Source organism: Cervus canadensis, chromosome 2 (genome assembly GCF_019320065.1).
Source record: "Cervus canadensis isolate Bull #8, Minnesota chromosome 2, ASM1932006v1, whole genome shotgun sequence".
NCBI classification, from domain to species: Eukaryota; Metazoa; Chordata; class Mammalia; order Artiodactyla; family Cervidae; genus Cervus; species Cervus canadensis.
In genome coordinates, this window is record NC_057387.1 from 100,038,023 (window position 1) to 100,065,797 (window position 27,775).

Here is a 27,775-nt window from a genome sequence, read left to right on the forward strand (position 1 = left end):
TTCGTTGGAGGCTAATTACTTTATAATATTGTAGTGGTTTTTGTCATACATTGACATGAATCAGCCATGGATTTTCATGTGTTCCCCATCCCGATCCCCCCTCCCGCCTCCCTCTCCATCCCATCCCTCTGGGTCTTCCCAGTGCACCAGCCCTGAGCACCTGTCTCATGCATCCAACCTGGGCTGGTGATCTGTTTCACCCTTGATAGTATACTTGTTTCAATGCTGTTCTCTCTCAACATCCCACTCTCGCCTTCTCCCACAGAGTCCAAAAGTCTGTTCTGTACATCTGTGTCTCTTTTTCTGTTTTGCATATAGGGTTATCGTTACCATCTTTTTAAATTCCATATATATGCGTTAGTATGCTGTAATGTTCTTTATCTTTCTGGCTTACTTCACTCTGTATAACAGGCTCCAGTTTCATCCATCTCATTAGAACTGATTCAAATGAATTCTTTTTAATGGCTGAGTAATATTCCATGGTGTATATGTACCACAGCTTCCTTATCCATTCGTCTGCTGATGGGCATCTAGGGTGCTTCCATGTCCCGGCTATTATAAACAGTGCTGCGATGAACATTGGGGTGCACGTGTCTCTTTCAGATCTGGGTGAAACCTCATTTTAAAAACTCTGTCTACATCATTGCAACCAGAACATTTGTTCTTGTTTTCAGTGATTCAGATTTCCTACTCAATGATAGGTCTTCATAATTCTGTCATGATTTATTATTTCACTGTGTATGTTTTCAATGTAAGACATACCGTCTTTTCCTGTGGAGTAAGGTAAGGTCCATTTAGGTAAATAACTGAAAATGAAATAGATGTCTAAGAGCTTACCATGGTTGACAATGGGGGATATTGGTGAGGGAATTATGCAGGCTTTAGGGTCAGCCTTGAAATCATCTATTAAAGCCTCTTCCCTAGCCTGGCCTCCACCCATTAAGAGAGTCCCAGAAAGAAGTTGCCCAAGGTTTTATGACATATTACTGTCTGAGAAAACATGAGTTCCTTTCCTGGCACCCAGTCCTCTGCTCTTCCCATGACATCAGGCCTCATTCTAGCTGTAAATGGCAGGGTGAAGGTAAGGAAGATGGCTCACCACTGGCCTCTGTGGTCAGTGAAGAAGTGGCATGCTCCTTCTATGCTCCCTACTTCAATTAATAGGAAGCAAGTCCTGGCTGTAGACGCCTTCTGACCTGCCGGCTGACAAGGGGCCTGGGCTGCCCTCCATGGCAGATGCCAGGCCTTTGGTAATGGGCATGGCCATAGCAGGCAGCTCAGAGTGCCAGCATGTGCCAAGGCTGGAGTGGAGGTACTTACTCAAGGCCTTGCTTGAAGGATAGAGAGCTTCCTCCATGAGCGATGCTCTCTTGACCCTCAGCCAAGGACACAGGCTGAATCTGGCCCATGTGTCACACATAGTCCAGGAAGTAAGGCAGGCAGGCAGGCAACCCCAAGCAAAGGGTCCCATCAATGTCCTCAGACACAGAAACCCAGACTCCAACTTATCTAAAATGAGATTTATTGCATTTCATGCAGTTTGAAGTCCATGCAGCAAAGGAGACTAGCACAATTTCTAATGCATTTAAAAATAAAGTTGAAAACGGGGGCTGGGGGGGGCGGTATGCACAAAGTTCTAGTCTCCTTGGGTCCCTGGAAGAGAAGGGTTTGGGAATGAAACCATCCACTCTCCACGGCAAATGAGTCTTGTAAATGCAGGGAATGGTCCCACGGCCTCTGGAGGCAAATCCACAGGGCTCTGGGGCAGGAGCAGGGCCCAGGGAGAAGAGCACTAGTGGAAAGGAAGCTACACACGTCACCCAGTTTCACCTGAGGGCAGAACAAGGTGGCGAATCCTGGGGCAGCGGCTGTTCTGAGAGTCGGGAGACTACACACACCCCTGGGGAGATCTGCCCCTAAAAGTGGTGGCGGTAAGAACCCAGAAAAGTAAAACAAAAGAAATACTTCTTAACCACACTCTTTGAGAAAATGCCATAAATATGTTATTTAATATTTTCATTTCATAGCATTGGACACACAGCTCAACATATTGAAATATTGATTCCTTGGAGGAAAAAAAATGAGAAAAAAGGAAATAAAAAATATTGCATCTTTCTGTTGGAGAATCTCGGCCCCCAGGCATGGGGCGTTGTGCACCAGTGTCCTAGCCTGCAGGAGGCGCGAAGGTCGGCGGGGTCCTCTGGGGAGGGAGGCGGTGCCCATTGCCTGGGGTTGTATGGCAAAAATTGTGTTGGGTGTCCTTGGCCTTGCCAGCTCAGGCCCTCAGTCGCCGGTCACCTGGGGGGCCTGCCCGTCGGAGGGCTGGTTGGCTGACTGGATGAACATGGGCTGGGCGAGGTCCTGGCCGGCAGGCATGGTGACTTGCTGGATCTGGTAGAGCTGCTGCGAGGAGTGGAGAGGAGAGAGTGAGGTCACCCCGGGGAGAGGGGCATGCAGCTCCCTATGGGCCTCGAGTTGGCTGGGGGCCCCGGATACCTCAACCACCACCCACTGCAAGGCGTCTGAGGGAGGAGAGGAAGTGGCAGTCTGCTGGGGCTGGGAGCAGCAGACCCAGGAGGCACCAGCCCAGTGGGAGGGGGGCTGTGTGGTGGGCAGGGAGGAGGTTGGGGGTTGCATTTCCTGTGGCTTTCACTTCTCCGGGCTCCGCCTCTCCCGCTAGCTCAGAGCCTCGAGCTCGCTGCACGCTGTGCCTCTGTGACAAACACAAGCACCCTGAACACTGTACCAACAGCCTGGAAGTCACCATTTCCCCAACTCTTGGTAATCCTCACTGGCAGGGACAGTAGGGTTCATCCCCTCTCTTTTTCCTTAGAGTGTCTGGTTCAGGCTGAGGCCCCTGCACTGGCCCTGATGGGCAGGCCGGTCACCTGGGATTAGTCGCTTCCTACAGCCAAGACCCGCGAGGGGTGGAGAAGATGCTCACGGAGCCACCAAGAAAGGTCAGGGTCAACTGGACACAACTTCTCAGGTGTTTCCAGAAACCCCGGAGCTAAGACCCCCTGACACAGGAGGCCTGCGTGTGAGGCCAGCATCTGGTGCTGGCAGAAGCCAGAGCTGTGTTCTGATGCCAGCTCCTCCCCTTTCTGGGCAGCAGAGAACACAGGCTTATGCATGTCATCCTACCATGTCCTCAGGGGTCTCTGGGGCCAGGGCACGGAAGGAAAGGCGGAGGGAAAAGGGAAGATTCCTTCCTCACATGGGTTTAGAATTACTGAATTCCAGGCACCGAGAGAGCTGAGAGGTCACACATTCTCTGCATTTCAACTAATCCATGAGATTAAAAAGAGCACAGCTTAGAGAAAAGCTATTCTTAAAGAAGGAGACTGGAGACCTGCACGCTAGTTCTGGTTCTGCAATGAACAGCCAAGCAAGCACAGACAAGGCACTTCCCACCTCAAGGGCTCAGTTTACTCATCTGTAAAATGGGCATGGGGGCTATATAAAGTCTAGGGTTATTTTAAACTTCCACAAGTCTCTAAACCTTGGAGGACAAGCAAGACTTGTTTTTAACAACTTCTGTCCACTTATTATGAAAAGATGATGGGACAGCTCCCCTAAGCACCAAACCCACAGAAAGCACCTGCTACCCTCCAACAGCTCCTCATCCTCTGCGCCTGCCTTGGCTGGTGTCCTACCTGTCCATCCGTGAACTGGCTGAACTGCTGCTGTCCTTGCTGGACCTCTGTCTGTGTGATCTGTAGGAATCAAGAAGGCAAAGTAGGCAGATGAGCTGCAGGGTTTGGTCCATCAGTCCACCAGCCCACCAGTCCAGAGAGGGTCGTGAAGATCAAATGGACAGTGCATACGAGGTGCCCGAACGAGGCCTGGCATAGCACAGGGGCTGGATGAGTAGCAGGAAAACAAGGCTCCCTCCCCCTCCCCCGCCCCGAGCACTGACGGCTCCTCAGAGCTGGCACCACAGACAGGCCCGTGGAGATGCCAATATACAACGTCCGCAACCATCTCTCTTAGTGTCCACACAAACCCCACCCCCACCCCAAACCACCCCTCACTATAAGGTCTTTCTGAGGCCTGAGGCTCAAGTCGAAACAAAACCACCTAGCTCCTGGATGCTGACAGGACAGGGCACAACATTTACAGTTTAGGCAAAAACCCTAAGAGTCTGTCTTTCAACCTGTGATGGCAGACTGCAAAACACTGGGCAAAGTGGTGAGTGGTCGGTGGGCTCCAAACCAAACCCGTATCACCCAGATTATCTCAGTGGAATATGAAACACCCTGGCAAGCAGGTGGCCTTGGCCGTGGAAGCCCTTGTGGCAAACCTATGAAGTACTTTTTCCGAGACAGGCCACACGCAACCCTCTGGGCCAAGGGTGGGGGCAGGCGGCAGTAAGGAAACCACTTGTCACATGTACTTAAAATCTTATGTGGGCATTTTAAATACATTTTAAAAGAAATTTACTGATATGGAGAACTGCATCATCTAATGCCAGCTGCTGGACACAGCTTGGTAGACTAGAAAAAAGACTGAAGAATGTTTGTGTGTGTGTTATCTATGGAACATTTGACTAGCTAATGCTTTCTGTGTACCTTCTGGAATCATCACAGCCTCCCTGCAAGGTAAGGACTGTCTTCTCGAGTGTCCTCACAATGGCCAAAAACAACCCATCAGGCCTACCCACGGGGCTGTGAGAACAATAAGGGGACAGGGGTGAAAGGGTTTCCTAACTACTGTTCTTTGTTTTGGATCTTTCTCCTCCCAAGAGGGCAGGAGTTAAGTTTTGTCTTTCCATCTCCCAGTGCAAAGTAAGTACTGAAGAAACACCTGCAGAATAAATGAGTGATCCTGAGACAAATGGAAAATATACCTCACAGATGAGGTTTTCATTGTTTCCTGTGGCCAGCAGGACTGCCCTTCACATCAGTTGAACAAAGTTTCATTTACCTTTAAATTCCATTTACATATAATTTATTCAACAGTCAGTCAGCAAACATTTACTGAGCACCTACTAAGTGTCAAACTGTTACAATTACAACCTGTCAATCGGTTTGTTATGAAGACTCTTGACTGGCCTCAGGTGCCTCTTCCTGCTTCTTTCCTTCTCTAACACCCACCTCTCCCCACTTTCTGGCTTTAGTTCCTGGTCCCAAAATTGACCTCTGGGGAACCAAGAACTCTTCCTTCTCATTTCTTCCCATCCCGTGCCACAGAGAGTTTCTGGATCCTAGGCTAGAATCTTACAAGTTTAAAGGGGGCGGGTACACTAAAGGGTGGGGCAGTCTTGAGATCTGATTCCCTGTCAGTGAGCAAGCCAAGGAAGGATGGATTTGGAGTGGGCTCTTTAACCATCCCAGAGACCACATGGAACTCAGAAGCCTGGCTTTTGGCTCATCCCTCATATTTTCCCCAATGAGATCTTTGGAGACCTGCTCTACAAACTCAGCTCTGTCATCACTGTCAATAGATACATCGCTAGAAATGCAACTGGGCCAGACGAGTCCAGCACTTAAACGATCACTGCTTTTTTGGGTCCGAGGCAAAAGAACTGATTAACAATGCCTCCCCGTCCAGCATCCATGTTCCCTGCAAATAATGCCCACACCCCCAATCCCCACGCCCAGGGAGGTGGCCCCCTCAGCACCTGTGGCTCACAGCATTCAATATCTTGGGGCGTGAGGGGAGAGGAGGGGGCAGTCTCTGGTTAGGGGTGCACAAGAAGGTGGGAGGGGGGGAAATCTAAGTAGCTTTCCAAAGGGCACAGAAGATGCCAGGACACAACAGTCATTCAGGTTTAAAGATGGAAACTGAGCCTGATGGTGAGGCAGCCTGTGAAAATGCCTCCTTCAGTCAGACCTGCGCGTTTACACACATCGGGCTTTCCTCAGGTATCCTGACACTTCCTCAGCCTTGTGTTTCCTTGTCCCTCGAGAACAAGGCAGTAAGAGACACACTTTGAATCCAATCCTTTGATAAACCCCATCTGTCCCTTGGGGTACAGAGCACATGTGCAGAATGTGGAGGTGGCTCTTGCTGAAGATGAAGTGGCCAGAGAGTTGTGTGCTGAGCCCTCCTTTCCAGTCAGAAGCCAGCTCCTGCTGGCCCCCAACTCAGCCCTGCATCTCTGGGGGACATACCTGTTGAGCATTGGTGGCAAGCGTCTGGATCTGTCCCTGTACGACTTGGGTGCCTGATACAGGCTGGGCTAAGCGGATATACTGCAGCTGGCCGGCATTCAGCTGCACCTATGGCAGGGGCAGAGACAAGCAGACCACAGGAGACTGAATGCAACCTTCAACAGGCAAACTTTTCATGACAAGAAATAGTGATTGTCCCCTACCCATCACCCACCACCTCTTCGAAGAAGCCAACTCTGAAAAGCTCCTTTTTAACAGAGACCAAAACAAGCAAAACCGTAACATCCCAACCCCGTAAGTCACACAAAAGAGCACGCTCCTTGAATGGACCTGGGGGAAATTCCCAGAGGATTTTGTCATACACGTGAGAACAGCACGGCTGGACCCTCAGTATTCACTGGCTCTTAGCTGTCTGCTCACAGTTTACACTAGGAGTTTATGCCCAACTGTCTTGATGTTATTGGAATGCTGTACCTTAAGTGTGGGCCTTTTTCTCCTCCATCTCTACCCTTTGCTACCCCAGTTCCTAGCATGGCTGATCCGTCCACCAGGAACCTGGAGCAGATGGTCATCACTCAGGACCACAGCCCGAGAACTACCTAGCCCCATGCTGCACACCTTGGAAGAGAAAGCTGGCCCGCTTTACTATCTCTGTCCCCAAGAGCCAGGACCAATGCGGGTCTGTGGGACTTTTAAGGATCCCTGGTATTCAGTACTAGCCTCTGGCCAAACACCTCCCAAGGGGAAGCTAAATCAATAAACCTTTCACAGAATACCCCATCATGGGAAACTAAAGCTACAAAAATGCCCTTAAGAGTCCCTCAGGCTTACGATTAAGTCTCAGATAATACAATAATACCACATGCTGCATTTAATTGCATGTTAAAAGCCTTAACTCAGCCTCTTAATGCTCCAGCATACCATGAAACTATTAGTGCTTTGAGCGTTGAGGATGAGGAGAGGACCAAGGCAGCTACAATGCGAGGGGAACTGTGGCTCAGCAGAGAAAACAGTCGGCAAAGGAAGACTATGGACAGTCACGCTTGGGATATGGGGGATGAAAGAGGCTCCAGGAAAACCGTCAGATATGGTTTCCCTCCATGTGGGGGCCTAGACACCACCCTCCAGAAAAAAAGCTGCCTGACCTGCTTTTCTTTTAAGGGTGAGCTTCTTGAGGGTAATAGGCAAGTCATGCCCCTTTGTCCTGGAGAAAATTTTCCTCTTGCCTTCAAGAGTTAACTTCATTTTAAGGGCTTTTACTTACATGAGTAAAATGCTGATAGATGAAGCTCCTGCATAGTGTTAAATCAAACTGCTTCTCTGAAACTTCAGCTTCAAAGAGGATTTGAACCATCAAGAAAAGATAAACACTGAACCAAGAAAAGAGGAACATTTAACCAAGAAAAGAGGAACATTGAAGTTCCTGGTAGAACATTCCAGAACTGTCTAAGGCAAGATGGAGGGACACAAAATCTAAACCCACTAAGAGTCTGGTTTAAGGGAGACAGGGCAAGATATTGTGACCTGCCGTCATTTCTCTCCTGAGAACTTGCAGAGAAGAGTTGCTAGGAAGTTGTGATGCCAAGCCTAACCCTCCACTACATCCCACAGTGCAGCTTCCAGGCCAACATTAAGTTGCTTACGAGGAGGAAGACAGCTGCGTGGAGGCTTGGGAAACCTCACGTGCCGAGACTGGTGGTGGTTGGTCCCAGGAGTCTCCAGAACTCCCGCCAGGGACAAGGGATGGAAGACTGCAAGAAGTCTGGTCCCAGGAGTAGGGAAGTACACTGCCGGCCATGGGGATTTCACATTTCCTAGCTGGGAAGAGCACTTTGCAGAAACTCAAATGGGACTGAAAACTTGTGAGTCAAACAGTTCTAAGCAGTTCTTAGAAGCAAGGTCTTCTTTTAGGCTTGGGCTTAGATATCTGGGGATGCTCTGCTCTTCAGTCCTCTTCCACAGGGATAATCCTGGGGACCCTCACACCCCTTTAACATTAACTAGAGCAAAGAAGCCTACCCCCTTGGATGGAAATCAACCCCGAATATTCACTGGAAGGACTGATGCTGAAACTGAAGCTCCAACACTCTGGCCACCTAATGAGAAGAGCCGACTGACTGGAAAAGACCCTGACGCTGGGAAAGACTGAGGGCAGGAGAAGGGGGCAAGAGAAGATGAGATGGCTGGATGGCATCACTGACTCAATGGACATGAGTTTGAGCAAACTCTGGGAGATAGTGAAGAACAGGGAAGCCTGGTGTGCTACAGTTCATGAGATCACAAAGAGTGGGACATAACTTAGCAACTGAACAGCAACAAAGCAAAGAAGCCCACTCCCTGGGCATTCTAAAGAGGAGCATAGTTTCCTTCCTGAAAGTTACCACTGATACTAGCACTCTGGTAAGTCTAGAAATGCAGACTCCTATGGAAGCATACAGTGAAGACTAAGTCCTAAATTCTGCAACAAGTCTTCTGTGCCCCCAAGTCTTTAAAAGACTCAAAGTTACTACGAAGTGGGAAGTCTACCCTGGCTTAGATGATCTTATTTTGGTGCCCTAACATGCAAAAATGAGAACCATTTATGAGAGAAGTCATGGGTTGGTGGCTGTAAGGAATCTGAAATCGATAGGTGCTTCTGGGTGTATGTGGTCATCCCACTCCAACCCCACCCCATGTAAGAAGGAAGGGTCCCGGAGAAAGAGAGCGGTGACAAAGAAAAGAGATAGTGATGCACATACCCCCCATTCCTCAGCTTTCTCTTGGCCTATTACTCTGTTAATTAAGAAGAGCAGTCCCCAAAATAGAGCTAAGGATACTTTTCAAGCTTCCTTCAAAGAGGAAGTGGTTAGCCAAGACCAAGTGAGGTTCTGTATCTGCCTACATTTCATTAACAATAGGAAAGGTGAGAGGCAGGAACAGACCTGCTCTATGTCATGCATTTTCCACATTTTTTGTGGCAAATTGACCAATGAATAGGTGGCACATGCTACAACAAGGACTTTTTTCATTTTTTTTTCTTAAATAAAAAAACAAGTACAAGTGAAAAAGCCAACAAATATAAGAAATGAAATCCCTCAAGGCACATAGGAAGTAGCAGTCCACAGTGAAGCAATGGATAAGTTAAATGAAAGCCAAAAATATACTTTGTTGCAGGCTCCACTGGGAACTGACTCATAAATATGCAACAAGTGTATTTATGGCCTTCTCTATACCCCTCCCTCTTATTCTCTGCAAATCAAGACAGGACTGCCTCACAGGGCCTTTGGGCCTTGGCATGGAATAGTGGCTACAATGACCTCTTTGCATAGGCGGTGGGAGGGGAACTCTAGAGGAGCTGCCCCATAGTGGTGAGTCTGAACCTGGATTAAAGGAAAGCAGGGAGTACACAGTGAAGCCAGCTGTGGTCTAGGGTAATGGATATACAGGTTTACAACAAAGTGTGCACGTGTGTGTATTAAAATCTTGAACTATTTCTGATTATACTGTTGCGCACAGCGCCGCACAGACCTGAAGGCGGGGCTTGGCTTACCGGGATCTGCTGGATCTCTCCTGTGTTCGTGATGATCTGCTGCATCACCTGCATGGTCTGTCCAGTGCCACTCTGGGCCTGCTGGGCTTGGCCTTGCGGCTGGGCCTGGACGATCTGCACCTGCTGACCTTCTCCAACCTGCATGGTCACAGGTGTCGTCTGGAAGGGAGAGTCATGAGAAAGCTGACTGCGTTATAGCCCAGAGCCATCAGGCCTACCAAGGGGTTAATGCTGAGCAGTTAACCAGGAGCAAAGCCCTCCTGAGTGCCTGACCTCATCTCAACACCAGCAATACTCAACCTGCAGAGTCCCCTGGGACTACGCACACGCAGAGCATTGATAAAATCATTCTCCAAAGTAAAAGACAGGAAAGCCGAATGGAATTTTTGGCTCAGGGTGCAAAGTATTTGCCTCGACCCCAATACCTCTCTCTATGCTTCAAATGTTGCAACTTTTCACAGCCCCATCAGTGACAGAAAGGCAGGTATGGTAAAAAAGAACTAAAAGCAACTATGATAATTCGCCCGAGACTTGGCTGAAGTCAAGTCTGGAGCAGGTGAGTTTGGAGGGCAAACCAAATGGGAAGTGGGGTCAGTTTAGGACCCTGGGCTGCTTCCTCGGCATGCAAGGCACTGGAAGAAACATAAAGGGCACACCGGCTGTCACCCCCACTTAGTCAGAGGGTGACTCCAGCCCACACTGGCCAGCTGGCTGCTCCAGATCACAGCATGGCTTCCCAAGGGAGAGGCAAACGCCCTTAAGACCTGGACACTGTTAAGACCTGGATCTTAATTGAGGCTATGCAAGTAATAGAATTTAACACTTTAACAGAATTTAAACTTGCTCCTTTGAGAGAGAGTGGATTCAAACTGTCGAGAGGGTCAGTTATTTTTTTAAATCTCCCCTTTACAGCGGTAAAGATGTGACCTTTACAGATCCCAGAATAAGTTGCTCATCTGGCAGTGGCGCTAGTAGAGCCTTTAACTACACCTGCACCCCAAGCCTTCACTTTGGGTATGATTTCTCCCCACCTGAAACCAAGAATCACCTCCTAAGACGACTCTGAGAGTCTTAATGAATCCTGGTCTTTAATTGATGTTGTTATCCCTATTGCTCTTACATTCTGACCACACAGGTCTACTCTGCAGTAACATTACCAGGGAAGGAGCAGGTGTTCTGGGAACTGCAGATGGGACTCAAGGGATTCTAGGTAAGAAGAAATGACTACAAACTGTCAGAGGGTAGGCAGAAAGATGACAGAGGGTAATGCATGCAGGCAGTGGGCCAGGTCAACAGGAAACATCTCCCATTCTGACACCATGATCTCCAACTCAGCCTGCTCCCCAAATCTCCAAAAATGTTTCCAATTTTATGACAGGAAACACAGGATTCACTTGACCAAAATGTACTTTCCTCCCAATTTTAATACGTTATCAGTCCTACAAAGGTACCTGAGCTCAACTTGAAAGAGCCACTCCTACAGGCCCAGGGAGGTGTGATAAAGCGCAGCCACACGGCTTCCTGAACCAGTCAGACAGGGGAACAAGAGCTGGGAGATGCTGGGAGGAACCAAGTCACCATCCTCACAAGCCTTATCAGCTCCAAGCTGAGCAAGTCCAGGGTGGCAGAGAAGAGGTAGATGAAATTCTCGCTGACTTAAAAAAAAAAAAGAAATGCATACTGCCAACTCATCACTGTACTACCAACTCAATTTTCCCAAGAGGATTTCCAAGGTACTTCTAAATCATTTCAGGAAAATGAGGGCTCATGTTAGCCTGGCAGATGTCAAATCACATATGGCGTGCCCTGCAGTCGGGGCACCATAGTCATGAGCTTTTCAGAATGATTAGCCAATCAGGGCCAGCTCTTGGCAGACTCCCTTGAAGTTAGCCTGTACCAGGATAAAGCCTTAGGCAGGCAAAGCGCTCACCACTGGGGAGGCACAAACACCGGCCAAAGAAGGTCCCTGAGGCATCATGCTGCAGTGGATGCCTTGAGGCAGGGACTGACATGTGGCCATCTTTAAACCTCTCCAGCCCAGCACTGTGCCTAGCAAAGAGCAAGCACTCCATAAACTTCCAAATTATGGATAAAAAAGTGAGCAGGGAATAAGTTCTAAAACCATAATAATTTAAATTTAGCTCTGTCCCAATGTTTTTTCTTTAGGCAGACCCAGCTCCTTAACAGAATACACATGGCTGCTTAGGATGTATCCTCTGCCTATCTTTTCAACCTGCCTAGATGCTCCCCTGTGCTGGCTGCACCCTCCCCTCCGACCACTCCCTGTGCTGTCTCTCTCCACCTTTGCTCATGCTGTGCCCTCTCCTGGGAAAGCCCTCCTTCCCCCCTTTATTTGATTCATTTCCATTATTCCCTCTAAGACTCACATTATTCCTTTCAGAGAACTTTTCTCTGACATTCTCTGCTACCACCTCCCTCACATCTTTGTCAGGTACCCCTTGTGAAGCACTCCCATGACACCCTCTACACAATGCTAAGAATATCTTACACTTCCCACATGGCAAGTGGTGTACTCTGTAAGTATTTGTAGCCCCAACTAGATTCTTAAATTCTTAAAAATAGGGGCTGGTTTATTCATGCTTGTATCCTCAACACAGCATTGGACTTTAGCTAAGAGGACACTCAACGTCTGATGGATAAACAATGACTGATAGGGAATTTGGAGTCGGGGCTCAGGAAGCATAGTTCTCTTTAGCCTTTCATGATCCCCAACAATGTGGATATTAACTGCTTTCACAACAATACCATCAGGGAGAGAAGGAATCTTCTGATTACTGTTATAAAAAGAGAAGGTCATTGGACACATCCGGTGGGAGACAGAAATGATGAGAAAAAGGAGAGGAAATGTATGCAAGCTGGCGATGATGCCTGATCGCCCCCTTAAAGATACAAATTCCCATACTGGTGGGGAGACGCAGACAGCAGGCATGGAGTCCACTTAAAAGACCTTATACGAAGATGTCACTCTCTTCAAGGAGGCATCAAAGAGACTTTTTTCCTCCTAAAATGTTTTAGGGACCCCAGAGAATGTCCTGTTCACTGCACTTTCCTCATCTGACCCATGAGGATGCCAGGGTCCAGAGAGACTAGGTGACACATGACCTCAGCGGCCGAGTCTGGGGGCAAGCCCAGGTCTCCAGAATTCAAACCCAGTGATCTACAATGATCTGACTGCCCATATACCCCAGCCCCACTTTGCCCATCCCAAACCTAAGGGGTGCTGCCTTGCTGGGACGGCACCCTCGGCCGCTCACAGACCTGGCCCTGCTGAGGCTGTGCAATGATGATCTGCCCAGGCTGGATGGTGGTTGTGGAGCTGGTGGTCTGCTGGCCTTGCTGCTGCCCCTGGACTTGAACGGCAGTAGGCTGCTGAGCCAGCGTGAAGTAGTACTGGACGGGCTCGGCGGGAGTCACAGACTGGCGCACCTCCTCCTGCGGGGCAGAAGGAGAGGCAGGTAAGAGGAAAAGAACCGACTCAGCAGCCGCCGCAGTGAATTTCCATTCTTCCCCCAAACGGGCTCTGCGCAGTTGCCTGCTGAATGCTGAGTTCTCCACATTTGAAGCCAAGGGAAAGTGGAATTTGAAGAGACCAGTTGTGCTAAATCGAACTAAAAATAACAGATTCCATAGGCTTCACAAAACAAACGTACAGCCAATTTTCTGAAGTACAGAGTAATCACCCATTGCGTGATGAGTTGCAAATGGGCAAATAATTACCATAACTAAAAACCACGCACTAGCTGTGCTTGTCAGTAAATGCTGTCAAGGCCTGTGATCTGAGAACAGTGCTAATTGCAAGTACCCCCAAACACTCAGGCTGGCTCCCAATCTCCCAAATAGGCAGCACTCTCCTTATTTCATTCCCCCACCACCTCCGGAGGGAAAGAGCAGGGGAAAGGGACACAGGGCTTTTTCTGGGTTGGAATTTCAGAAGCAAATGTCAGGACCAAGAACGTTGGTAGTCAAGAGCCTAGCTTTTCACAGCATGTCGAGAGCTCGGTGGTCACTAAGGCCGTGTCTATCCAGCATCATATTTGGTTTGGTGGTACTTAGCCACAGAAGCGCAACCCAGGGAGCCTGAGAGACAGCTCTCCACTGGGGTGCTGCCTTGGCTGACTAGGGAGGTCGCATTCTGGCCGACCTGCTGGGTGAAGAGCCTGTTCCTTCTTCAGCAGACGTTTTCCATGGCAGAAGGAGTAAACAACCCTCTCCCAGCCACCTCGAGCTCACAGCTGAGAGTGTAGGATGTTTACACGCACTACAGCATGGTTATAGTCTGAGGGTCCGGGGTTGGCCGGCCCCTGACCACTGACAGAGATCGGCGTCTGCTCCGGAGGGGTGCGACACACGAGACCCCTGCCTGGGACAACAGATACAGTACAAACATACAACCACTTGGCTGGCTGAGCAAAAGTATCAGCTAAGCTTACTCGCTTCTGTGCTCTGGACTGAGTTTTTCAGGCTCAAGGAAAGAGGAAAAGACTTCTCCAAGGCAGAGACCCTGTGGATTGCCTCAAAGCTCCCCAAAGGGACATACACAGAGTTGGTATTGACCCTATCTCCAATCTGTTCTTCCACGGTCCTTTTCTCATGAAAGCTTTTTGTACTGGTCAAATTCACTACCTTCCCTGCTAGGATGACAGGCCTATGAAGGCAAAGCCTCGATCTCTCTTGCCCCCTACTGTCCCTATTACTATTCTCCTTTCAGGCACTCAATAAGCAGGTGCTAAATGATAAACAAATTCATAGGGTCGGGCAGACAATTGGAGGTAGGCAAGTATTTTTTTTTAAACCCAAGCTGCGTGCATGCATGTATGCTTAAGTTGCTCGGTCACGTCTGACTCTTTGTGACCTCACGATCTGCAGCCCACCAGGTTCCTCTGTCCATGGGATTTTCCAAGCAAGAATAGTGGGGTGGGTTGCCCTTCTCTTCCCCACAGGATCTTCCTGACCAAGGGATTGAACCCAGGTCTCCTGCACTGCAGGTGGATTCCTTACTGGCTGAGCCACCAGGGAAGCCCTAACCCAAGTTGGGAGTATGACAAACACTCTTGAACCCAACAACTGTCAGCAACAGACAAGAACCCCTAAACTCTTGCCCCCTCTAGGATTCTGCAGCCACCATGTGGGGATACACTCTTGTCCACTGTAGGATGGGGCTGGGTATTCTTTTGCTTCCCAGGGACTGGGGGGCCCAGGATACTAAAACTAGGACTGCGGAGATCTAGCTTCTGAGAAACTTGGATCTCAGCATGCAAGGTTCCCTGACGTCCATTCACCCAGTCTAGGCAGACACTTTGAACACTCTCGGTTTCTAAGCTAGCCCTTCAACAGGAACCAACTTTCTAAGTTAATGTATTCTGTGCTTCAGGCCCAAACAGTATGAACCCTGGACATGATCATGCTGAGGCAGAAGAAACAGGAAGCCCCCTTTTATTTGCATCTAGGTCTCAGTTTCCAGAACAACTTAACTGTGACAACATTATCTCCATTTCAACTCGAACTTTTCACCCTTATAAATAAAGGTCCACCAGTCAACTAGATCTTGGCTATGACAGGGGTAATACTGATACCCTCCCCAGCCAAGAAACTGAGGCCAACTACTCTTTTCAAGGCTCTGGAAATAGGTTCAATGAATTTATTTTCCCACTCAGAACTCCCTTCCCATTTTATAAAAAACATTAACCATTAAAGTCCAAACCTAACTTGAAAAAGCTCTTGGGTAATGAACGAGTATAGAGGACTAAGAACTCCAAAACTAACTTGTAGAAGTCTTGGGGAGTAGGGAGCCCCACGACTTCACCTGCCCTTGGCCTGTGACTGTTCTGCCTCCAGTTATCCTTGACTACAGCGAATCTGCAACTGAATACTGTCTTTTTGCCAGAAAAATAGCAAACACTTTACCACTTTCAGAAGCTAAAATATCCTTTGCCAAAAGCTGTGAGAACATGTAAAGAGCTTCTCCTATGCTGCCTACAGTACCCTCTTAAGCTGTTTATAAATTAGGCAATGTCTGGGACACTCTGTGAGTATCAAATAGAGGCACCAAGGTTTGCATTTTGAGGACAGGCATGTCAGCTCTCCAATCACTGGAATGGAAGGAAGCATATCTAAGCTGCTTCTGCATTAGAAGACTCATTCTGCCAATGGAGGTCAAGCTAGAAAGGGAGTGATTATGCTTGGTTTAAAGAAATGGGTGAAGAGAAAATGACGTTTAAATGAGCAGGAACTTTCAACTCATAGCTTTATGGGGTAAAAGTCAGGCCTCAACTCTCTCCTGCTTGAGTAGTCTTTACTTGCTTCACCAAAGAACAAGAGACATCCCCAAGCATCTCTGAGAAGTCAAGGACCTTAGATCAACAACTCAGTATTTCTGGCTCATTTCTTTCCCCAGCAGTGGGAAGCCACCCCCTGTGCTAGAACAATCTCTGAATGACTGGATCACTCCACGATGGGGCACTTGCCCAGCTTAGCAGCGGCCTCCCCAACCAGAGTGCTTGCTCTTGGAACCTCTTCAGCAGTGGAGTCTGATGAACACCACCAGAGAACGAGCAGCATCGCCTCCTAGGGCCATCACCACAGTGGTGTGCAGCCAGCCCCCAAAAGCACATTTGCTTCAGTAGCAAGAATGAACTGCTGCTTCCTTCAGAAAGGGTGAGTTTTGGAGAGTAGGCGCTTTTAAAAGACTTAAGGAAGCTGCCAGCCAATTTGGAGCTTGGGAAAACTTCATGTCTACAGAGGATTAAAAGTGCTATCTTAGAACTTCAGGCCAGCTTTCAGCAATCTCAACCTTTCAAAGAAGGCCAGGCAGCAGCTGTCCCGAACAGGATGCCAATCAATGGCCTGAACGCCTGCAAAGAACTGAACCCAGGCAGCAAGGAGCTGTCTCAGCTAGACACACTTTAAAGGAGATGGATCACAGCATTCAGAGTCAGGCTAGGATGTAACAAGGAGCTCTCTGACACCCTAAGAGAGTCAAGCACTGAGGACACTGGAGGAAGGGAGAGGACGGGACCATTCTCTCTGGCCAGCTGGCTCGGCAGGCAGCCCACAGGAAACAAGCAGGAGTTGATGCAAGGAGCCTGAGCAAGGCCTGATTTTGTCACAGAGCTCACCACCTTGTTTTTAAAGGGGGCTTCTGAAACAAATTCCAACAGGGAGGGTGGGTGGGTGGTATCAACTGTTTGGAAGGAAGAGAGAGAAGTGGTCTGAGTTCTTGTAGTGACTTCTCAGGGAGGAGGGACGCACCCAGAGGAGGAACTGCGCCGTGGGCACAAACCTGCAGTGTATCAAAGGCCACGTGCGGCGGGACGACCGTGGCAGCCTGCCGCTGTAAACATCCGACTGAAAGCTCCTTGCGACGCCTTACAGCTTCCAGTCAAGGATGTTTACAGTCGCAAAGACTGCCCAGGAGGGCGGAGACGCGGAGAGGGGCCCCGGGCCGGGAGGGGGCACAGAGGGCTTGCTGACCCGAAGGTCCCAGGCAGGGTCACAATTACAAAGGTCGTTAGAGATGCCCACTTCTCCTACATGCTCTTACTGGTTATTAACATGAGACAGCACAAGAGAATGGTCACTACTGAATGACTCCTATTTCTAAGGATAATATACTATGAAATAATTCATTAAAAACACTGAAAATTTTATTAACAAGAACAAAGCAAGCAGATCAAGGCTCAGCTTTGCTCCTGCCAGACTTTGCCACTATTCCAAGTATCTCTACTATAGCCAGTGAGTCATGCAATCTGCAAGCCTAAAATGATGAGCAACGTAGGAGAGGGATCTATCAAAATTGCAATTAAAGAGCTTTATGCACCCAAAGTGCTGAAAAACAATGGTGTGACCTCTGGAGAGGAGCAGACAGAAGAGCAGGAAAGGCAGGCACATTCCTTCTCGTCACTGCTTAGAAAAAGTTTAAGTAGAGGTTCTCAAATCTGGTTGCACATTAAAAGCATCTGGAGAGCTTTAAAAAGGACGGATGCCTGAGCCTCCCCCTCACAGATTCTGTTTCAGTCAGTGTGGGGGGCAGAGCATGGGCACTGGTATTTTTAAAAACTCTAACAGGTGATTCTAATGTGCAGCCAGCACACTTCGTAGAGAACCACAATCCGGAGCAAGAGAAAACCAAGTCCACTCCTTTCAAACACAACTATGCACACACAGAAGCTGCTTCCCGGAAGTCTAAAATCTCTATAACCTGTTCTCCCATCCCAGATTTAAGAACTCTGATAGACTTCCTAGGTTACTTCGAAATGAGCTACACTTTACTGTTGTAACTCGTCTTTACTTTTCATTTTGTCTATTTTCACTGAGACACCACCTCAGAGGCATTGAGTTAAAAGTATCCCAAAATGAGTAACAGGAGATGTTAAGGATGGATCTGGTCTAGAGAAAGAGAAGCAAAGGAAAAGCAAATGACTTGTGCTGACAGAGGAAACGGAGATCATCTGATACCAGGATGCAAGGCACCCTCTCGTCGGCAATGCCTTCCCAGCTCACCTGACGCTTCGGTGGTTTCAGCTCATCTCTTGGAACAATATCGATGAGAAAGTCAAACTGATCAAATTTTGTAATCGCCATGGCGATATCATTTCTCTGTAACAAAGAAAAGCAGGGTGAAAACTTAACTTGGGGAGAAACTAGTTTACCTGGCTTTCTACTCTCCAAGTTACGATTAAGGTTAAGATGATGACTTCTAAGCCAAACTAAAGACCCACGGCCAAGCCTATAGCCAAAAAAAGCACACTCAAACTCTTACAAACTTCAAATGATCACACCTGATGGACAAACACTGACAAAAAAGGAGATACATATAGCTCATGCTCTACAGACTAGATATTTGAGCCTCCAACTATTAACACCTCTGCTAGATCCTGCCCCAAGGTCTTCCCCACAACTGTTAAGATTATCATCCTCCAGATACATTCGTACAAATCTAGCCTTTCAACTGACAGGTTTCTGGTCATTCTGTGGTTAGCAAAGTTAGGCTATTACTCAACCTTATAACCTTTTAAGCCCCTAAATAATATTTTGACTCTTTGGTTCACATGTAGTTTATAATCTATTTTGAATTTCTTAGCTGAAATCCTATTTCAGTAACTTTTTACAATATTTTTCTAGTCATTGGATCTATATATGATAGTTTCTACAAGATTACAATTTTTATTTTGAAATTCAAAATGACAATGTCAAATTCACAGTTTAAATACTGTGTAACATGACATGAATACTGGAAATCTGAAGCCACTAGGGTAGGGACTGGGGGGAAGAGAACGTGAGTCAGCTGACTATTATAATGCTACTGAAACTAAGGCCTGCTCTGATGAGGTTCTTTCTAAGAGTGCCATTCCCTTTCTTTAAATAATAAAACTAAAAGATTTTTAAATTAAGAACCAACACACTGTATACTTAAGGTTTGTGTACTTCATTGTAGGACAATTATAAAGCAAAAGAAAAAAAAATAGAGAACACTAATAAGTGATACACATATTGCAGTATTCAGGGGAATGTAAAGTTTTAAATACATTTAAAACCAGATGATTTGGTGGACAGAGGGAAAGACAAATATGGGACGAAAACGAGTAAAGTGTTAATGGTAGGATCTAGGTGGTGAGTTACACAGATGTTCACTGTAAACTTTGCTCATGGTTAAATTTTTTCATAATAAAATGTTGGAGGGAAAAGTCAACATGCTAACAGAAATCCTCAGCAAGCTCTATATATCACACTTAAAAGGTGACTCATCAGATAAAATAGGAGGGGATGGAAATTTTCTGGTTTTTTTTTTCCCCTTCCCTTGCCTTTGTAATGGCCCCGAGCCACTGAAATGCAAAACTCCAGTCCGACCTTCTTGCCAACCACCAGCCTGATAATAAACCCTCCCAACAGAGGCAGGGCACACATTAAGGGTGCCAGGTCTCATTTAAGATGAGTACGACAGAGTATCACATTCATGATGATGTCACCTACTCAAGCTACCCAGATGGCTCATCTGTGGATAGAATGAGGGGAAGAAGAAAATAAATGATCACCTTTAGACATATACTGAAGCATTCTACAGAATTTTGGAAACATATACTTAAACAGGTCTTTTAAACATTTTTATTTTGCCTTTTTTAATGCTAATATTTTACCAATTATCATATTTAGTTAAAAAACAAAACAAAAAAGCCAGAGAAACTTCAAGTACACAGCTTGATGAATCTGAATACATATACACACCTGGGCAGCTATCACCCATATAAGAACATACAAAGGTTCCTTCTATTCCTTCCCAGCCAACCTCCTTCCCTTACGAATCTGAGGCAACCACACTCTGATTCCTGCCTCCATGGATGATGACAGTGTATGACATCATGTGTTGTGTAACTTTTTCCTGTTTCTTTTGCTTAAATATGATTGAGATTCATCCACATTGTTGCACGAATAGTTTGCTTCTCTGACTGTTGACTAGTCATCCATTTTAAGAATACATCAATTTGTTAATATATTTACATCTCAATGGATATTTGAGCTATTTCCAGGTTTTGGCTATTATAAACAAGGTTGTTACAGACAGTCTTATACAAGAATGTCCACACTTTGGGGAGTACATGTAAGAGTGGAATGGCTGGGTCTGAGATTAAGGAAATGCATTTTATTAGCAAGTGCTAAATAGTTTTCCAAGGTGATCACACCACTTTACATTCTAACCAGCAATAAATGAGTTTCAGTCATTTCACTTTCTTGTCAACACTCGGTATTGTCAGTCTTTTTTATTTTAGCCATTCTAGGGGGTACAAACCAGTATCTCACTGTGGTTTTAATTTGTATTTCCCAGATGACAAATGATGTTGCATATCTTTTCATTGTTTATTGGTCATTTGGGTGTCTTCCTCTTTGAAGGGCCTGTTCAAGTGCTTTGCCCATTTTACTTTTCAATCCGAACTGATCCTGAAGGTAGCTTTAATTAGATCTCTCTAGATCCACAGACTTCCTCCAAGACAATATAAAGTAAGTTTTCAATATCTAGCTGCACGAGACTATAGAATTCCTAAGGGTAGGAATCTCTGTCTGTTTTGTGTATTAATTCCCAGGGCTTAGAACAGTGCTTGGCACACTGTGGGTATTCATTTAATATCTGCAGAATAAATGAACAAAAGTATGCATTTTCAGTTTTGGAGGTAACAGGAAACAAAGAAAACATAATGTACTTCCTTGGCGTTGCTGTTAAAATACTGGCACTCCTGTATCTGCCATACTTTTCCTCTTACGTCTGGGAAATCTTTCCTCTAAGAAAGGGCCTGGGTATTGAGTGGAGGGTCTGTACACCCAATGACTAAGGGGTCTTCATACAATAAGAAAGTGATTTGCTGGATTAAAACAAAACAAAAAAAAGAAACAAGAAAGAAGGAAAGGATTCCCAGGAAAACAGAGAAGGAACAAAAATGCTAAAGAGGTTAGTGAGGCTATTCTTCCTGGGACTGTTCTTTCCTGGAGACTCTGAAGGCTTCCAACTAGAAGCTGTTTAGATCTGGAAATAGATAAATAATCACTTTAGCCTCCGTTTACAGTGAGAGCTCACCAAGTACAAAGTTCAGTCACTGCGCTGTGACAAACAGGGAAGTTGGAAATTAACACTCCTGGTAGGGAAATACATACTATCTTGGCCATAAGGTCTGCCTGCTTCCCACCAGTAGAGGAAGAGGCCAGTTAAACACATCAGTTTGACAGAGGTCTAGGAAAGAACAATCTTTGGTCCAAAGCCATGCAAGGGAAGAAGGCAAAGGCAGCTGCTTGCCTAATTTTCTACAATATTACCTGAAGAGTCCGGCGCTTGTTATCCTCTGTATGGATCCAGGCTCGAAGAGTCAACTCTGTGATAAAAATCTGGGCTGCCTTGGCAAACAACACAGGGGCTTCTGCACTGATCATCTGCAACAGACGTAGGCCCTCCCTGTCAATCACCAGCAAGTCATTCAAACCAGTCAGTTTGTCCCTTATCTCATGTCCTGCCAATGGGCTATGGGGCAAGGACTAGAGAACAAGAAGGGGGTCGCCTCAAGAGATTCCAAGGTAATATAAATCCATGACAAAGCAGGGACAAAGCAGGTAGCACACAGAAGGGACGAGGGAGAAAGGTTATTTATCTAGCACCTTCCATGTACTTTCTTCCTCTCATAAAAGCCTTTCAGAGAAACTAGGATTTTGGAGAGGTGAAGTGACTTGCCTATAGACACAGAGCCAGCAAGTGGAAGGATTTAGGTTCTAAGCCAAAGGGAGACAATGTGGGGAAAGATAATGAGTGCCAATGGATTTAGGGAAAATCTCCAGCTTCTCATCCTTCTTGGCTTTACTTTTTACATAGGGAAAAAGAGGTAACAACTTTCCAGGGTTGCTGTGGGACTCAAATGAGATAATGTATGTAAAAGTGCCTGGCACATAATAAGTCCTCAAGTAATGGAAGCTGCCTTGACGAACCTGAATTCAAAGTTCAACCTCTTGGTCAAACAAAGCTCTGGACCCTGTGCAGCCTTCGTGAGGTGGTCTGTGTGGTCTGTCTGTGTGGTCAGAGGGGGTCTGTCCTCCGTGAGGACAGAGTTAAGGAAGCAGGAGCTGAGAACTGGGATCTTGGTTCTCCAGTTCTAGATGAGTTTCTTTTAACCTCTTTGTGTCTATCGCATATCTACGGGATGGTGAAACTAGTAACTCTTATCCTGTGAAATCTCACATGTTACTATGAGGAAGTAAGCTAATAAAAAGGAAAACTGCTGTAAACTGTTAGCTTTCTATACAAATACAGGAAACTATTAATTTGGAGTGGAGAGACTTGCTCTCTTCTTGAGAGAACTGTAATAGGAGGCGAACTCCTAGGAATACAAAAATGGTCAACCCAAGTAAATCTTCTCACAAGCATCAATTGTGTAAAACAACTCACAGCCTGAAAAGTTATAACAAGTGCAATATCATCATCAAACATTTCTTAGAGCTCGGATCAACTAACTAGAGACCGAAATAAGATGCTAGGAAGACGTCACTGTCCTGCTGACATGATGATACACATTTACGCTACATAGTGGAAAGAATCAGGCAATTCAAAAAACAAATACTCAGTATCTTGGATTTCAACAGCTAGCAAACAGGATATTCCCAATTTTCAGAAAAGTACCATACAATAATTAAAACTGTTCAATTTCAGCTCACTTAACAATTTTAGAGAGGAACCAAATACAAAACCAACAGACAGTAATACTTTCATTTTTGTTTAATTAAACTCTGAGCTCTAGAGAAATGAGCAATAATCTTCCCATTGTTTTACTTTCAGTATGATAAAAATGAACGTGAATTCACCTTCACATCTTCATCCAGTTTCATAATCTTCTTAATACGAGCCAGTGGGAGTTCCTGGACTCGGAAATCTTTCTGAAATGAGGAACAAGAGGTGCATAAATGGTAGGAATAATTAATAGGATGTGACAGGCAGCATGAAACCCCCTGGTTGATTTAGTCCCTCCTTTCAAAAAATATGGCAGGAGAGAAATTACAAATGAAATTAAGAAAACACAAGCTCTAGAGCAAAATACTTCTTAACCAATGCAGAGCTTCCAACAAAGGGTTTCAGGATAAACTTACGATGCCTTCTAACAGGGCCCTCATGAAAAGTAACCCCAAACAATACCAGGTTCTTTGCAAGAACAATATAGAGATGCACTATGAATGCATTTTTCCCCCTTAAGAAAGTTTACCAGTCTACAATATGCAGATTAAAATGAGATTTCTGGCCTTAGGGGTTCTTCTCCAAGTTGCCAGTTTTTCCTTCTAATCAAGCACTACAAGGGCAAGTGCCAGCAATACCTGACCACAGTGACTGCTCTCTTCAGCCAATGTGACACTGGCTATTTCTGACCTTTGCACCAACATGACACCAGAAACTAGGGAGGAGCTCCTTACCCATCACAGCATCAAAGGCCCTATCTTCAAAATCTGCTGGGCGTGGGGGTAGGAGTACAATGGGGGTAGGAGTAGAAGAGTGTGGCAAAAGGGTAAGGGTGAATTTATCAGCTGCTATGTAGGAGTAGTCCTGTCAATTTTTTCTTAACAAACAAGACTAAGTAAGTTGGGAAGAAACCACTTAACTTTACTGTGGAAAGGATTTAGGAAAGGAATTTTCGATCAGCACTACTCAATTACTTGTGATTTAAGTGCTTTTTCATTTTATTTTGATACTACTGGTATTTAAATACACAGCCAATGATGGATGGAATTCTAGAAATAAAAATCAATTTTGGGTTTCAAAGCTGCAAAGAAGAGAAAACTGATAAGGCAGAGATTAGCTAAAATCAGCAAAATCCCTACTGGCACTAGGTGTCAAATGATTGATACTATAAGTGGTCTGAAATGTGATTCACCAAATCCAATATGCTCACCTGGGAATTTACATCATTACATTACGGAGGAAGCAGCTCTTATTTGAGATTTGGTGTAATTAACATGCATTAGTGAACTTTCTTTTCCAAGACCAATAAAAAACGTCAACTATACGTCAAAGAAGGCAGTGGATCATTTTGGGAAAATATCATCAGCCTTCCCAGAATCTATTTTATGAATACAGAAAAATAGGAACTATTAAGATGAAATGTACACCAAGACATCTAATTTTTTTTTTTTTTTTTTTTTGGCCGCACCTTGTGGCATGCAGGATCTTAGTTCCCCAACCAAGGATGGAACCCATTACCCCCTGCAGTGGAAGTGTGGAGTTCTAACCACTGGACCGCCAGGGAAATCCCAAGACATCTAATTTCTCCACCCAAATCCAACAAGCTGCTTGGCTACCACTGACCTCTACAAAACCCCAACATCAATTTTTTATCTTTTCCTTTTCCAAATTAAGTATCAGCATTTTCCACAAAGCCTCTAAAAATCTGGAGTGGTAGAGGCTTAGAAGTCCAGCTTACTAAAATTTCACCAAAAGGAGATAGCATAACACATTCTAATTTTTTCTCCTCCTCTTTCATCTGTTCCTTCATGCAACTCAACTGATAGCAAATGTATGATACCTACTACTATGTGGAAGATGCAAATACACAGCCGGGCTTCCCTGGTGGCTCAGATGGTAAAGCATCTGCACGCAATGCGGGAGACCCGGATTTGATCCCTGGGTTGGGAAGATCCCCTGGAGAAGGAAATGGCAACCCACTCCAGTATTCTTGCCTGGAAAATCCCATGGACAGAGGACCCTGGTAGGCTACAGTCCATGGGGTCGCAAAGAGTCAGACACAACTGAGTGACTTCACTTTCTTTGAACAGCCAAATAGTTTAAAGACTATCACTTAAGAAATATTATAATCCCCTAAGCTATACTAGAATGGGGGTGTAAAATCCCACAGGGAAAAGAAAGAAATGACCAACTGGCAGTGGTGGGTTGGGGGGAGGTGTTGGAGTGAGCAAGAGGAGTTGGCAAATGTTTCACAGAGGGGCTGACACCTGAATCGTGTCTTGGAATCCTGCAAATCTGCTTGCTGGAAAAGTGTATGTGAATGTTATTCAGACAAAGGACACAGCACACACAGAAGCACAGAGACAAAAAAAAACCTGGCCTATTTAAGTTTTAGATGTATGACCTCAGTACAGAGGGGAGAAGCAGGAAAGGGAATGCTGGATTGGGGCCAGACCCTAAAGGGATTTAAAAACAAAAAACATTTAACTACAGAAATCAATCACTGGTCCTCCTTCTTGTGTGGTGTATCACGCAAAATGATGCTAAACAGAAATGCCAAAGAAAATGCTACGGATGATAGTTCCTTTGGAAGGCCTCCCAGGATGATACACACAGCACAAGATTATGACCACAAGATTTAGGTCTCTTACAAGTATGCTCAAATTTGGCTTCGTCATTTAATGTAATTCCCACAACACTGTTCTAAGATTACTTAACTAAAGCTCAGAGCTGATAAAAAGACCTCCTTCCCCAACTTGAAAGAATAAAGTATTACTTTCAGAATTTTCATGAGACTAAAATTTAAAAAAAAACAACAAGGAAAAGTCAAGATACAGCCCCACCTTGATGAAGAGTAAAATGAGGAAGAAACTTACAAAAAACTCTGTTCTAAGTCCCATCCATCTTTTCTTTTGTGAGAAATTTTCTCATGATCTCTAAACCCTGAGATCTTAAAGGATCTTCAGTTGTGCTTGTGTGGCTCATTATCTCTGACAATAGCCCAGCTTTCTATAATCTCAGCCCAGCTTTCCAGTCACATGTAAGGCTTTATGACAAGCTTATTGGAGAGAAGCGCCCCTTCACGATCGGTAAACTGGCTTTCAATTCAATGCTCCCCTTGTCATTGGCAACCACGCAACTGACAGGAGTATCATTTAACTTCTTATCCTGATGCGAATCCAAGTGGAGTAACAACTGACACGTTTTATTCTTGGGAGTGACATCAGAAAGGTGGGAGAGCGGATTCTCTCTCAGAACATCTTTGTGCTCCTGACCACAACCAAAAAAGTATGTTTAAAAATGCTGCCATCTGAAACTGCTGAACTTCAAGAAGTCTGAATTCACTCCAAGGAGAGTTTAAAGCCAAATTACAGTCAATAGGTCTCAGGCTGAACTAAACAACATCTGGAGTTTCAAATAATGATGAGGAATCTTTTGCAGGCCTACTTGTCAGGCACTCACTCTGCAAAATAAAGATTCTATCTTCTCAAAAGCAGTGATTCTCAACATGGACAGCATGTTAGGATAACCTTGGGGAGCTTCTGAAACACAAGATATCTGGGCTCTACCTCAGACTAACTGAATTAGGAACTCTAGGGAGCGGAGTCCTGGCATCACATTTTCTGAAAACTACCCTGGTGAGTATAATCCACAGTGAGGGTTAAGGACCACTGCTTTAAAGCCTTGCTGCTCAAAGTGAGGTCCCTAGACCCACAATGTCATCATCTGGGAACATGAATGAAGTGCAGAATCTCAGGTTCCTCTCCAAACCTGCTAAATCAAAATCTGTATTTCAACATGACCCTCATGTGGTTCACATATAGACAATAAAGTCTGTGAAGCACTGTTCCACAGGAAGGGCTCAAACAGCACAGGACCTATTTTTTAGCAGTCCACCAAACTTCACCTCCAAGTTCTTGTTTAAATGGTTATCTGACTTGATTGTAATGGTGGAAATGTCATCTTCCAATCTGGGGACACTGAAGAATGAAAAGATATAACTGGCAATTAAAAGAAAGTGACCAACGCATTAAATTACTTTGAAGGCTAAATGGGGTGTAGGGAGGGAGGTTGAAGGAGAATTAGATTTTTCTCTAAGATTCAGCATTACTACCTCCCCACCTGCCCCACAAAGGACAAAAGTGAGCTCTTTCTCCCCCACTTTCAAAGAGGTCTAGAGAGTAAGATTTAATGCCAAGAAGTCTATTAATTATTGCTCCCAGAGCTCTGCTAAGCAGGAATATAGTATTTTACACAATCATCCTGGTATATAATCATTTTGGTATGATTTTTAATCAACTTCAGTTTCAGGTGAGCACCACCTGGATTTATGGACAATGCAGAGCTTTCAAGAATGAGGAGAGCATGACGGCTAAGCTGAGACAAAAGACAGACTGCTTCTGCAGAACAGAGACTGAGACAGCTGCGGCCAGAGTCTCCAATATATCATGGGCTATATCAGCTGTGCTGAGTCGCTCAATTGTGTCCAGTTCTTTGCGACCCCATGGACTAGCAAACTCGAATGACTTATTTTTGGAACACCTCTGTCACAGTCTTACTGTGAGACATGTTGAGAGACCACAACACCTTATGAGTGTTCTCATAAACTTTATTTACGTTGGATAGTTTGAACATACAGATTTTTTAAAAAATCTGGTAGACATTTTGAGGTATCAGCCTAAGAGGCTCTGCTATATCTGAGGAAGTCTCGTTGTTAAGTGCTGTTTGAGCTCTATAAAGGCACATACTAAATATCAGCCACGTCACACAGGCAGAGGTTAGGTCAGAGAAGCAGATGTCTTCATTTGCCATCAGCAGAGGGAAAATAAAAGTTTTGCAAAGGGACTTCATTGGATTGCATTCTCACTCAAACTTAGCACTATGCTGCTTCACACTAAATCTGAACTGGAGGAG

General features: G+C 45.6%; 1 protein-coding gene across 5 annotated transcripts in view; it reads right to left on the minus strand.

The window, feature by feature from the left end:
- Positions 1-1,505: 1,505 nt before the first annotated feature.
- NFYC (nuclear transcription factor Y subunit gamma) overlaps positions 1,506-27,775 on the minus strand; it is a 62,807-nt gene continuing 36,537 nt past the window's right edge. For 4 of the 5 annotated variants that reach the window (XM_043461734.1, XM_043461733.1, XM_043461736.1 and 1 more), the window contains 8 exons: positions 22,996-23,067; positions 21,466-21,579; positions 18,166-18,261; positions 12,925-13,098; positions 9,646-9,804; positions 6,117-6,224; positions 3,657-3,716; positions 1,506-2,403 (listed from right to left, as the gene is read on the minus strand). In XM_043461734.1, the coding sequence (XP_043317669.1) occupies positions 2,284-2,403; positions 3,657-3,716; positions 6,117-6,224; positions 9,646-9,804; positions 12,925-13,098; positions 18,166-18,261; positions 21,466-21,579; positions 22,996-23,067 (903 nt within the window). In that variant the 3' untranslated portion in view covers positions 1,506-2,283. The remainder of the gene's footprint in view (positions 2,404-3,656; positions 3,717-6,116; positions 6,225-9,645; positions 9,805-12,924; positions 13,099-18,165; positions 18,262-21,465; positions 21,580-22,995; positions 23,068-27,775) is intronic. The other variant, XM_043461737.1, reaches the window with a different exon arrangement.